Source organism: Bactrocera tryoni, chromosome 1 (assembly GCF_016617805.1).
Source record: "Bactrocera tryoni isolate S06 chromosome 1, CSIRO_BtryS06_freeze2, whole genome shotgun sequence".
Classification (NCBI taxonomy): domain Eukaryota; kingdom Metazoa; phylum Arthropoda; class Insecta; order Diptera; family Tephritidae; genus Bactrocera; species Bactrocera tryoni.
Genome location: NC_052499.1, coordinates 26,589,958 through 26,603,508, shown reverse-complemented (window position 1 = coordinate 26,603,508; position 13,551 = coordinate 26,589,958). Strand labels below are relative to the sequence as shown.

The 13,551-nt window shown below is 41.0% G+C and overlaps 1 protein-coding gene across 1 annotated transcript in view; it reads right to left on the bottom strand.

The window, feature by feature from the left end:
• Window positions 1-490: 490 nt before the first annotated feature.
• The window catches only part of LOC120766462 (neurogenic locus protein delta), a 58,711-nt gene continuing 45,650 nt past the window's right edge, over window positions 491-13,551 (bottom strand). Inside the window, exons 5-6 of the mRNA XM_040091991.1 lie at window positions 13,225-13,279; window positions 491-2,773 (exon numbers count right to left, since the gene is read on the bottom strand). Of these exons, the coding sequence (XP_039947925.1) occupies window positions 880-2,773; window positions 13,225-13,279 (1,949 nt within the window). The 3' untranslated portion in view covers window positions 491-879. The remainder of the gene's footprint in view (window positions 2,774-13,224; window positions 13,280-13,551) is intronic.

The window sequence follows — 13,551 nt, the reverse complement described above, 5'->3', positions numbered from 1 at the left end:
CTTTGTCATTTAGGCTTTAACTTTACATACTAGCATTACGATAATTCAAATGTCGTCACAGCAATCAGCGCGCTCCGCGCAAGTATGGAAAAACTTATTCAAAAAAAATATAAAGAAAAAAATTAGAAATTTTGAGGTTAAGTGCGAAAAGTGCACTGCATATTAGGGTGTGCCAAAAGTTACTGCTTAAACTCAATGCGGCAGTTGTGTGTCTGCGTCATGCAAAAATACTCGTCGTTTGCTAATTGCGGAATGCGTCAAAATTCTATGCTTTTGGCTTAATAAATATTACAATTTAGTAAATTACTTTAATAATTAAAAAATTTCATAACACTAAGGTCCATTTTTTCCATAAGTACTACAAAGCACACGCATACTTGTTAAATTTTTATACATTTCTTTTTAACTAAATTTCTATATAATTTGTCCGAATCGTCTTCGAATTCGAATTCGTCTGCACGCCACTCACTTTCGTTCGCTCGCTCGCTCGTGCGCACAACTAAATTACTTAAGCCTAATTATTGTTAATTATTTATACGGCTTTTTACAATAAATTCCTTATCAACGTCAGTCCATTTCAATAGCGAAAATTTACAAGAAAATATTACTATTTATAATTGAGAAGGTAGCAGCACATTTTCGCTCTAATATTCTTGCATTTACACAGCGGCGAAATATTTGCAAATAATAAAATAATAAGAAAATTTAAAAATATATATGTGTGTGTGTTTTTAAGAGATTTCGTAGCAAATATACAACAGCGCGTTAAGCGTGCCCCCACCAGCGCGCCAAAAACGTGCGCACACGCGTCATACCGCGGCCGCGCACGCGCCGCTTAATTGACGCCACAGCCAAAAACTGCTCACCTGCGCGATGTGCTCACATATGCGGCGTGCCGCACATTACGGCGCGCGCCTGTTGCTGCTGTTGATGCGCAGCCGACGCCGCGGCACTGCTCCCCGCTGACGCCGCCGCCGAGGCAGCCATCATTTGGGACGCGCAACCGCCATTCACACCAGCTGCCGCCAGCGATGGCCACCGTTGACTGCAGTAGGCGCTTTCGCCCAGCACTGAGATGCGTTTACCTTCGCCAGCGCCGCTGCCATGCACGGCATACTCTTTGGTTGCAACACCGCCAACAGGGCCATTAGCGCCAACCACACCGCTCATGCCAGCACCGGCAGCGTTAGCAGCTACAGCAGCAGCGCTTACACCAGCTACGGCGCTTGCGGCACTATGCAACAATTGTGAGGCGCGATGCATTAGTGTGGGATCTGTGTTGAGTTGTTTCTGTGATTTGGCGCGTTGCAATGGTGCTATTTGACCGACGCCGCAGAATTCCGAATTGGCGTTGTTGTCTGCTGCGTAGTTGGCTAACGCGCTGCCGTATAACGAAGTGTTGAGGCAATCATCTGTGCTCGCCGACGCTGAAATGTTGTTCACCGATTTGTCCCAGGTATTCTTGATGATGTTCGGATTGGAGTTGTCGAATGTCAGACCAGAGGATGAGGTGCGCTTGACGCCCAAACCAACACCACCTACCACGCCGCTCATAACACCCATGCCACCGCCAACATTCGCATTGTGATGTAACGTCGCCACCGCATTCTGTTCGTTTTGCTTGCGCGCCTCGGCATCGTCTTTCTCCTGCGCGCGTTTACGCTTGCGCTTCATGCAGACCACTACGCACGCTGCGATCACCGCCACCACCGGCATAGCGACCGATAGTATGGCTATGAGAAAGACCTGTCCACTAGTCAAGCCATCGCTGCGTGCCTGTGGCGTGACCTCGTACTGGCGTGCGTTGTACGACGCAGACGCGTATGACTCCTCCTCGCACTGTTTGCCGTGGAAGTTGTTGGCGCAAACGCAATGGAAACTGTTGACGCGATTCACGCAGGTGCCACCGTTGCGACAGGGCGCCGATATGCATTCGTCAATGTCAATGGAACAATCTTTACCTGTGAAGCCGGCGCGACATGTGCATTTGTAATCGTTGTTCAAGTTTGTGCAAGTACCGCCGTTGGCGCAAGGTTTGGTCAAACATAAATCCACTTTATCAGAGCATAGTGAACCCAAGTAGCCGGGCACGCATTGACAACGAAATTGATTGATCATATCAATGCAAGTGCCGCCGTTATGACAGGGATTGCCCTGACAATCATCGATATTTTGCTCACACATGCTGCCAGTAAAACCGCTGCGACACTGACACTTGTGATTGCCAGACGAGGTCATGAAACAGCTGCCACCATTCTGGCAGGGATTCGGATTACAGTTGTCCACATGAAGTTCACAAATGCGTCCGCTATAGCCGCTGGGGCAGTCACATTGGAATCCTTTCGTGGTGTTGCGACAGCTGCCATGACGACAGGGTTTGTCTAAGCAAGTAATTACTTTCTCTTCACACAATGGGCCGCCCCAATCCTTCAAACACTCACACTTGTAACCGCGATTTGAGACTTCATCGTGACAGGCGCCGCCATTTTGACAGGGATTACCCTCCTTGCATGAGGTGATCTCATTCTGACATTCGGTGCCGGTGAAGTTTGGTGGGCATTTGCAGGTGTACAGATCCGTACCGGTGTTGAAACAGGTGCCGCCGTTTTGACAAGGACGATGATTGGTGCAGTAGTTCAAGTCCTGATTGCAGAGCAGACCACCCCAGCCCTCCTTGCAGATGCACTTCCATGGTTTGTTGCAAGTGCCATGCACGCAACCCGGGTAAGGTTCGCATTCGTTGCAGAGCGGTCCCTTCCAGCCTGTTTGACAACTGCAAAGAGGGAAACAAAGTGTTCGTTCATTAGCTAAATTATTAATGTTTAGTGGTTTGTGACTTAACTAGAGTGATAATAATGGTTTGAGTTTTGACTAAAGGCAGTGAAAGCGGAATGTGTGAAGCAACGGTGAAATAAATATTTGTGTCAATTAATTTCATATGCAAGCAGTATTGCGAACTAAAAAAAAAATTTTTTTTTGGGTACTTAAAAAAACGATCGACAATATATTTGAGGGGCGTTGCAGAGCACATAAAGTTTAAAAAGCAGTTATAATGCTTGAAGGGTCCACTTGAAGTGCTCCAATTTACGAGCTGCTTGTTTACAGCATATCGCTGACCGTGTGGAGTGGAGCGCTGAGGGCGTCCACATTGCAGACAAGCTCGTGGTTGGGCCGCGCGTATTTTTAAAATTCTCGCACGTATGCAACAAACATGTAGCTGCATTTAATTCTCATTCATGCGATCACAAGCGCGCACACAAAAATCAACTCAAAAAATAAACAGAAAAAACGTTCCCGAAATGAGCGCGTATGAACGCGCAGCCGGCAAGTGATGATCGCTGGCTCGCAGGGATTTGTTTCAACGACATGTTTGGCAGAAGATGCAGTATCAAGTATGAAAAAGAGAATGACAAATAAGAGCAGTAAGAAAATAAAATTTTGGACACTGCGTTGGACGGCCTGAACGCTTGCTTTTAATTTCGGATGAGAATTTTTTGATTTCGATTTAAGTTGCTTTTGTAATTTCGTTTGGTATGGGTTTTATAGTGCTCCGTCATTATTAAATTAAATACTTTTTATATTTATTTTTACAGCGCGCATATCCTTTGTACGCGAGCGCGCGCGCTTTCGCTAAACATACATAACAGAATTGCGAACGCGCACTTTGCTGAAGGGAAGCAACGCAAAGAGACAAGTGTTGGAACTTACTTGACGAAGCGTTGAGTTAGTAAGTTATTGTCTTAAAGTGGCAGCGAGCGAACGCGCGCGGAATGCATGCGTATTTGTACATTTGCCATGCATGTGCTTATTGGCCGTGAGAAATAATTTGCAAAAATGGTCACACACCATAAACACACACAAAATGGATGGATGGATGGATGGATGGTTGGTTGGTTGCTTGCTTGCTTGGACGAAGAGCGAAAGACAGATAAACAGACATAACAACTGGCAAAGACATGTAAGAAATCGAAGCGCTGCACATAAAGTGGAAGATATGGACAGAGAAGATACAAAGCGCAAATAAAAAGTGTGCAACCTAACAAAGCGTATAGAGAACGGCACACATGACGACGCAGCCAATGCTAAACCTAAGCTCAGTTACGCTTAAAAACACGTAGACTAGCTACGCATACTCAGCTGTGCAAAGCGCTTGCATTCATTACTAGGCATTGTACCAAGTTAAGACGAGCAAGTAGAGAAGATCGCCATGATCGCCGGCTAACTGCAGTCCGAGTCACCTTTCGCCAAATGGTCAACTGCTAGTGGAGTTATTTACTTATAATATTTATAAGTGCATTTTACTTCTTCTTCGGCCGCTTCTACTTGTACGTTTTATTGCAGCCACCCGCCGCTGCCGTTGGCTGGTTAAGTGTGCAGAGTCAGTGCAGTCAATATAACCGTTGCGGCGGCACGAAAGACGCCGCGCTCAATGGCAGACAGACAGTCAAAGGAATAGTCACTGCGTCAAAGTGTTTTTGCTGCGGCTGTCACTGCGCAGCCGAAACAGTGGCAACTAAAAGCCAGCCGTCAAGTGCATTGGTCAATGCAGTTGCAGCAACAACAAAGGCGCTACGTTGTTGGCGTTCGCGGAGATCTTCTTTGGAATCGTAAATATTAATGGCAGATTTGCTTTATTTTGTTTTTGTTTTTGCTTCCACTCGTTTGTGTATTTATGTTAGTGTTATTGTTGCAATTTGATTTGTGACTGACAGACGTGCGCGCGTTTGTCATGCACTTTTGTTGGTCTGGCGTTGTCTGCGTTGGCGCTTTCTGCGCGCTGTGAAGGAGAGCGTTTGTTGAATGGCGCATTAACTGTTTTATTAAATGAGCAAAAGAAACTAAAATCAGACTTTTTTGCATAAAAAATGTTTGCGCATCACACTAACAAAACGTCATAGACACTTCACTGACCCACATGTGAGAAATTTGTGAAACGCGCTTTAAAAATTATCGGCCACCTTTACTTTGTCCACATAAAAAAGTGAAATGTTTGCGCAGTATGTAAGCGCGCGCTCATTTTCAAGCAAAACTACAAAGTAAATGATTGTTAAAAGTCCTCAAAGACAACGTTTTGGAAAGCATTGCGAATATGCGTGGATTTGCAGCAATGTGGCGCAACAAATTGTAATTAAAAGCGCCCAAACGCGTACGTGTACATATATTATGTTTATGTATGACATACCCTGTATACTTTCATAGCGTAAACGCGACGCGCATGCGCAACAAGCAAGCAGCGCTGAAGTGCTCATTAAACTGCTTCAGTTATGTTGCGAACAAAAGTTGACTATCACTTTATGTGCCTGTTGTTGTTGGTGCAGTTGTCGGCCACACTCCAGTTATGATAGTCAGCTAACAATAGTACATCAAGTGCCACAAGCATAACAAGCTACTTCATTAAAATCAATTTTTATATCAAAAGTGCCAAAGCGAAAGAGATTCAAAATCTATTATCTGTGTGAAGTTGTATGGCACGCGGTGAGGGGGGTAAAATGTAATTGAAATCGTATATAATAGCCGCTGGCTGTGGAGCAAAAACATGTGTATGCGGCACTCGAGCGCTCAAGCAGCAGCGCAAGTGTACAGCGCTAGGTTTCAAGTAGAAACCAAAAGCGACTCCGCAAGCGCTACCAAGAAGAGTATATATGTTAGATATGTGTGTAAATCTCAATAAGACTCAATAAAAAACATATTTTTATTTGTTAGGGACTGCGCGACTGGCAATGAGCTGGCAGTTTTTCTTTGTGACTGCATGCAGAAGCAAAGAAAGGTAGAGAAGATCGTCTTCAGTTGCAAGCTGCAAGAGCCTGCCACGTCGCGCACTTGACTGCCTGCGCTAGGGCGCTGAGTAAATCAATGAAAATGCAAATAAATCAGCAAGCGGTAGGCGCAAGCGGTCGGCAATTGCAAAAAGCAACACAACGCGCGAAGCAGACAGGCAGAAGACACAAGACGGATCACCTGTTTCGCAGGCAGATAATATCAAGCAGTGAGGAGAAAATGCGTTAGTGCAACAATAGTGTTGCGGCATGCAAATGAAAAGCGCTTAAAGCAGCGTTAGCGGCAATGCAAGTGGACAGGCGCAAATTGGCATGACAAGCGGCCGAAATGGCGGACGCATGATTGCAAGCGTAACTGCGCAGTGCTTGGAGAGCGAATGGATGGCTGCAAGAAGTCGGTTTCGTGGCGCTGGTGCCAGGCGCTCAGTCGAGATGTGAATAGGACAAAACAATGCTCATATTTTTAGTTTAGAAATCGTGTGTTTGCAAGCATGGGAGTTAAGGAATTACAATAATCGTGTGATGTAATGGAAACAATAGTTGAAGAAAGAAGTAAAATAAAAAAAATGAAAAATAAGAATAAAATTAAAAATTACATATGTATATTAAAAATTAAAAAAAAACTTAAAAAAAATAATGATTAAAAATATAAAAAAAAAAATTTTTAAAAATTTAATAAAAAAAATAAAAAAAAAAGTATTTTAAAAAATTTAATAAAAAAACTAATCAATGCAAAAAAAATGTTTACTTAAAAATTCTCATAAATAACCAATTTTGAGTACTACAAAAAGAAGCAACGATTTTATGTACAATTTGATGATCGCGCTGATCACTTCAAAGATCAGTCACATTTAATAACCAAATTTAAATGCAAATATTTATTAAATATGCAACAAATAATTGCAAATCTGGCAGTAAACATGCACGAAAGAATGTCATGCCGGCTTTAAACATAGACAAAATGGTGACTAATGATCGCGCCGATCGTATAGGACGATCTTAAAAATATTTAACAGCTGATGTGCGATGATGTGTAGATGCAGCGCTTCTTTTTCAAATCAAAATAAAATAATATATTCATATAAATACTTTGTTTGACTGCAGTCATAACAGCTAAATTTATTTTTAGTGATCGCGCTGATCGTAATAAACACTCTAAATATTTTATGGCAAAAAAATTGCTTGGGCAATAACTTAATGGGCATATTATTATTATTATTATATGATATTAAATGCAAAGTAGTTGGTTTTTGCTGTGAATGCAATTCGAAATCGTAGCATAAAGATCATGCCGATCGTGTAATGATCGAGAGTAGTTATTTTGCGCTTAAAATCAGGTATGCATGAAAGTTTTTTTTTATGAAAAATAGTTAATTTATTGCACAATAAATAAAAGTAAAATGCATAAATTATTGCAAAATATTACACGGCTGTCTTTTCCAAAGAAGATCGCTTGCCTTGGGGACTATTTTCTTTCAGATCACTTGTCATTTGCAAATATTGGTCAGCAATAACTATTTTTAGTTTAGGTAAAGCGCCAGCAATTAAAATGCAAATTAAAGGGCAATAAATTGGAATGCAAAGCGAGTTAATTGCGGCAGCGAAATCGATCACTTTTACTGCATTTTTGCGCTGAACTAGGTGCATAAAGAAATCACTTCATCAATAAATTGCACAAACATTAAATTTGTTTAATAAAATTACGAGTAAAAGCGCCACGATTTGAGCGCATGAGCAATTTCATACATTTCTACAGAATGAATAAATGTGCACGTAATTGATATGCCACATACCATGCATACAAGCCAGCAACTAACCTAAATCGTAAATTATGCGAGGTTATTAGTAAGTGGCAGCAGACAAGCAATGAGGCAGCGCCCAACCTAAAAGCAGCGGGCATACGCGAAAGCGGAGAAGGGCGGCAAAGCAGCGCATGGTAAGCAAAGTAACTTGCAACTACCTTGGCTAATAGAATTTTTATATGCTGAGAAAAGGGCCTTCACCTAAAAATCAATTACCAATAATTCATTTGGATTCAGCGAATTGCTGCCATAAAATGCTAGCGCGAGTGAGAATCGCCGTTCGCAGAGCTGATAGGCAAGTCGCGGCAACGCGCTGTAGAAATGCGGCTACAAGTGTAAGTAAGTGATATGTAGTTGATATGCAAAAATCACTACCAATATGTGTGTGTGTAATATATGCACAGTGGCACAGCACAGCATAACAAAGAAAGGCGCACAACAAGCTGGCTCGCTTAGCGTTTGTTTGAGCGCTTTTGTGCGTGGCTTAACTTTGAGCGACTTTTTGAGCACCTTTACAAATGTTTGCTTATTATTTTCTCTTCTATTGTTGTTTCGGCTGTATGTTGGCATGAAATTGCCACTGGCAGCCAAGAAGCTCGCCGCTTGCCTGTAAATCGGGTACTGCGATATGCATGTAATGCTTGTTATTTCATTTTATTGTTAAGCTGTATTTGACTTGTTATACTATTACAGGTAGTTGTTGTTGCTGGTGTGTTATGGCCGCGCGCACCGCATGGTCATTGCTGGCTTGGCATCTGCTATGCATAGGTGTGTTTGTGGTGCGCGCGCGCTCGTATGTAGCAGCAGCGCGCCTCACGTGGATGCGTGCGGAATTATTAAAACATTCCCACACATTACCGCAGCACATTGTCCGAAAGCAATAACAACCAAAAGCGTAAACAAAACAACGCAGCACAAATGGCATAACAATAATAATAGCGGTGGAAAAAGAGTGAGGAACGTGTATGCGCGGATTCTTGAACGCGCGCAAGGGTGCTGGGCAACAAAAAAAAACTTAAAATAAAAACTACAACGACAATAACAACAGCAAATAATGAAGCGCAGTGCATGCGTGGCAGCAAGTAAGATGCATAAGGTGCAACACTTCGCTTTTTAACTGTAGGCGTGCGTGTATGTGTGTGTGTGTCTAGCGCTTCCAAGGAAAACTAATTTCAATTTTATTGCTTTTGCTTAACTAAATTCAGCGCAACATTCGCCAAGTTAACTGCTCACACTCATGTCTGCATGTCTATACATTTATGTATGTATGTAAGTGTGTGTGTGTATGTATTTGCGAGTATTGCTTTATTTCAGCATTTTTATTGTTGTCGACGCCTACACGCCTATGCCTATGTGCATTTGGCTGCCTCAACCGGTCACTCATGCCGCTAAAGACTGCCAGTTTCGGCCGCTCATCGCCAAATAGATGCGCGCTTCACCGAACCCCTCCCTCACGTCTAACTTCAGTTTTATTGCACATGCATGCATTAACTTAATTATAACAATTATTTGTTTGTGCTTTATGCACATGCCGCAAAAAAAATAAATAAAAAAAATCTTGCTTGACGGTTGCAAGTGCTACTAACTTGGCTTAAAGAGCAAGTGACTACCTGCTGTAGCTTCTGAACCAAGGCGATCACACATACAGACACATTATTATGCCAGCTGCTTAGCTGACACAAAAACAAGACCAACAAGAGTTCGGCAACATTATAAACAACAACAAGAGTGGCAAGAAAATTAATAAAAACCGAAACAAAGCAACAACAACATACATATAAAGCAGTTACACAGTTTCAGCCGGCTAGCAGTCGCCAGCAACATGCAGCATTATTGTCATTCTGTCTTGACGACGTTTTTGTTGTTGTGCTCATCAACTTGTTGTGTTATGTTGCAGCGTTGCTGTCAACTGCATCACAATTACCGTTGAGCGACGCACGCACACACACACATAAGATATATAACATATACCAACATTGATTATGAGACCCTTAAGCTGCAACAGGCATCAACTATACAAATGTTTGCGTGTGTATGTGCTGCTACCATTTTATACTCCACACTTGCAACATATAAATACCAGTTTATTCACTTCTCAGCCATTTTGTAGTTGTTGTTGTTATAATATATTGTCAATACATATCGCATAGCACAATACACCTGCCGTCATTATAGCCAAGCGTCGGTTGCTGCTGCTGCTGCTGCTGCGGCTATCTTTAATTTTTGCGACGAATTAATGTGTATAAATGTAACTGCGACTCGTCGCTACGCCTGTTTGTGTGTGTGTGTATGTGTATCACGTATGCGATGAAGTAGAATGAATATGTTGCGCAGAAAACAAGGTGCGCCTCATGCTGCCAGAGTGGTTGAAGTTAGTTATTGCTTTTATTATATTCGTACTTTGCCACTTTCAACAGCTATTTCGCCTACAACTCATATTTCATTAGTAGATATTATTTATTTGCTACATTGTGCGGGCTACTGCAGCTTTACTGTTGCAAAGTGTTGATGTGCCAACAGCAGACGAGCAAAAAATGGGAAAAATGAAGACAGCTGCTACTTAAGGTGGCGTTGCTAAGCTGCAAACTAGTAGCGCAACATGTTGCAAAGAGTGGTTATTTAACAAAATAGCGCTTATAAGCATTAAAGCGCACAAAAGCGCGTTTTATGTAATGTTTCTGGCAACAATGTAGCTTTGCAACATGCTGCTGTAAGCACATATTAAATTAAAATGGTAATAGTTGTTTGTACAGGCAAAATTTACAAATTTTTACTCCAGAAATGCTTAGCAACATGTTGCCAAGCACATTAAGTATGTTGCACAGCGCGCTAAGATGTTGATAAATAATAATTTAGCTTTTAAAATGTCATTTAAACACAAATTAATTCAAATGTTGCTTAATTTATAGCATATAAAAAACATGTATGGAATAGCATTTAAAGCAACATGTTGATAGCCTGGAAAATGTATTTGCACATGCTAAAACTAGTTTTGTATAAAAAAACATGTGTGACTGAGTAAAAAATAGATAGAAATTTACTTTTATTAACAGCAAACAATTTGGCAATATGTTGCTAAAAAATCAAAATGTTGCTCAAGCATTATTTATTAGTTTTCAGACCTAAAACAAGCATTAACACACTTTTATTAATAAAAAATTGAAAAATATAAATATTTGGCAATATTCTGGCAACATGTTGCCGCATTTGCTTATTGTTGCTGCATCTAAGCAATGAAAAGTAGTGTTGCTACTATTATATATGCAAATTTTTTAACAATTATCCGTTACAAAAACAGACAACAAAAGCATACTTTTTCTCACAGTCTTTAACTCCAATGCAATTACCGTCAAACAGCCGCAAACCAGCTGACTACGCCTGCATACAAAATTACCTGACGCGTCAGAATCGCAAGCACAAGTGTGTATGAGTAACAACGCCTACAAAAACAGTAACACGGCGTATGTATGCCGCCGAATATGCATAACTCTTGCCTAAATGCGTGATGGAAAAATGAGTTGTGAAATGAACACACACACACACATGCGGACAAATAAAAATACGCCACTGTCACACGAAATTTCACTCAGCTGTGTGCTGAACTTGATTTATTTGAGAATGCCGTAAGTATGTGCAAGTGCAGACTTAAAAAAAAAAAACAAAAACAAAAGCAATGGAAAATAAATAATAAATACGAGAGTTGTGCATCTAAATATATGTATGTATATGTATATGGGTGTGTGTTTTTGTGCGACTGCTTGGAAAAATTCTGTAAACTCAGCACGGTGTATTCTTTCACCTGGGCCATGCCAAAAGCAAAAACAAAAAATTAAAATAAATAAATTTAAACATTTACATACTTATTTATATATGTACGTATAAGTGTGTTAGTGCAAGACAATGTTGCTAGAAAGCAGCAAATCATACTATCAGACGTAGGGCATGGTTGCTGTTGTTGTCATCATTGCCAGTCATGAAAATGTGGGAACAAATTTTTGATACAATTTAAAAAAAAACTTTTCGTTAACTTCCACGGCGTTGGCTTGTGTGTGAGTGCATTTGGAACGACTAATGTGGGGATGTGCATGCGGTAATGCAAAACCTCAAATGAAATTGAAGATGTGCAGCTCAACTTCAATAAAATTTTTATAAAACAAATAAAATTTTTTTGAAATTAAAAAAATACGTTTAAAAAAATTTAAAAAAGTTTCTGTCAGATATCAATGCGCGCTAGAAACTAACTGCAATGTGGTGCATCATCAGATTGCAGGTGCAGCACTTGGAAAAAAAATCGCGAAAAAATGCTTGTGTGTTGGTGGCAGGCAGACAAAAAGTAATTTCTGCGCGCTTTGCACCACCGGAGGTGGGGGATTTGCGGCAGTATTTTTGTGGCATATTGGGCAATGAATTTGAGGGCGAAAATATGTAGAAAAGGCAATAAAAGCTAATAAATGCAAATGAAACGGCATTTTATTTATGGTTGCGGCAGGCAGCATACGCCCTTTTAGTGTATTAAAATAAATAAAACAACAACAGCAACCACAACAAAAAGTAACAGCAATGCGCCACAACTATGTGGCAGGCAAGACAACAAAGGGCGGCCATAAACTCACAGGCACCAAGTATGCAGCAAGCAAATAGGAATATCCATGCTTGGATGTGTGTGTGTGTTCGACTAACTAATAAGCAGAATACACGAGCTGGGCGCATATGGAATGCAAAATAAAACCGATTAAATAACTACAAAAGGTGTGCCAGTCAGCAGCGCAGCGTTGATGTTTCAACTGCTGACTGTCAGCCAAAACTAATGCCGCCAGCTTGGGAGTGTTTCGGCTGGCTGACAGACTGCCTGATGTGGCATGATGGTATGTACGTGCATGGCGCTGCCCGTTGGCGCATTATAATAATATAAACAAACACAAAAATGATGTTGTTGCATGAAATTTGAAGACTCAAATGCAGTCAAAGGAGCGCGCGCGCACAACAAAAACAACAAGGCAACAAATGTAGTGCTCGCGGTGACACCTCCATGGCTGAGGATGCGACAATGCGAAAAACTCAACGAAAAAAAACGCTGGGAAATAGCTTTGAGTGTCGCGCCCGTACGCGCAGAAGAAGCGCTTGCAGCGTACAGTAGCCGAACTAAGCGCGCTGTGATGCGCCAACACGCAGCCACACAGCCAAACAGCGAACGTGCAAAACCAATTTTAATTAGCTGCAAACAAATGTGCGCACTGGCTGACGGACTGCTAGTTGGCGGGTGAGCGAGTGAGTGAGTGACTGGAGTGCTATGAATAGCTTGAGTTGCCACCGCGTTCTGGTGGCGGTGATGGTGAATGAATGAATGGCGCGGCGAACAAAGCGATTTGGCAATAAAACAGAGAAGAGCGCTCAAAAATAAATTTAATAAAAATAGTATAAAGCTAGCAACTATTTGGAGTATAGCAAGAGAATTCGCTGAAATGCCGCTTGCTGCTATGAAATGGGTGGGTGGTGGTTGTAGCGAGCGTGTGCAGGCGTGTATTATTTAAATGATTTCGTGTGGTTATTAAGAAACTAATAGCATTTACTTTGTTTATGCAATACCAACACTTATTTCCATGTGTGTGTGAATATAGACAGTAGTTAGTTGAATATATACTTACATGCATTGATTGGGCTTGTCGCAATGACCGTGTTCGCAGCCTTTCGTGCACTCAGCTGCAATGAGAAGATGAAAATAGTTATGAGTCATTTATTGCAAATATTATTAATCATGCTATGAGCTAATCTTATAAATATGAAAGTTAAACACAAAAAAATACTTGATATTTTGTTAAATAGCTGATTTTGGAAAATTTTAAAATATTCAAAATTGAAAGTTAGTAAGCGGGGAACAAAATTATTTGGAAGGCGATAATATTGTTAGCATAAAAATGGGTTGCAAACAAAAAAAAAAAAAACAATAATTACTAAAATTAAATTAATGAAAT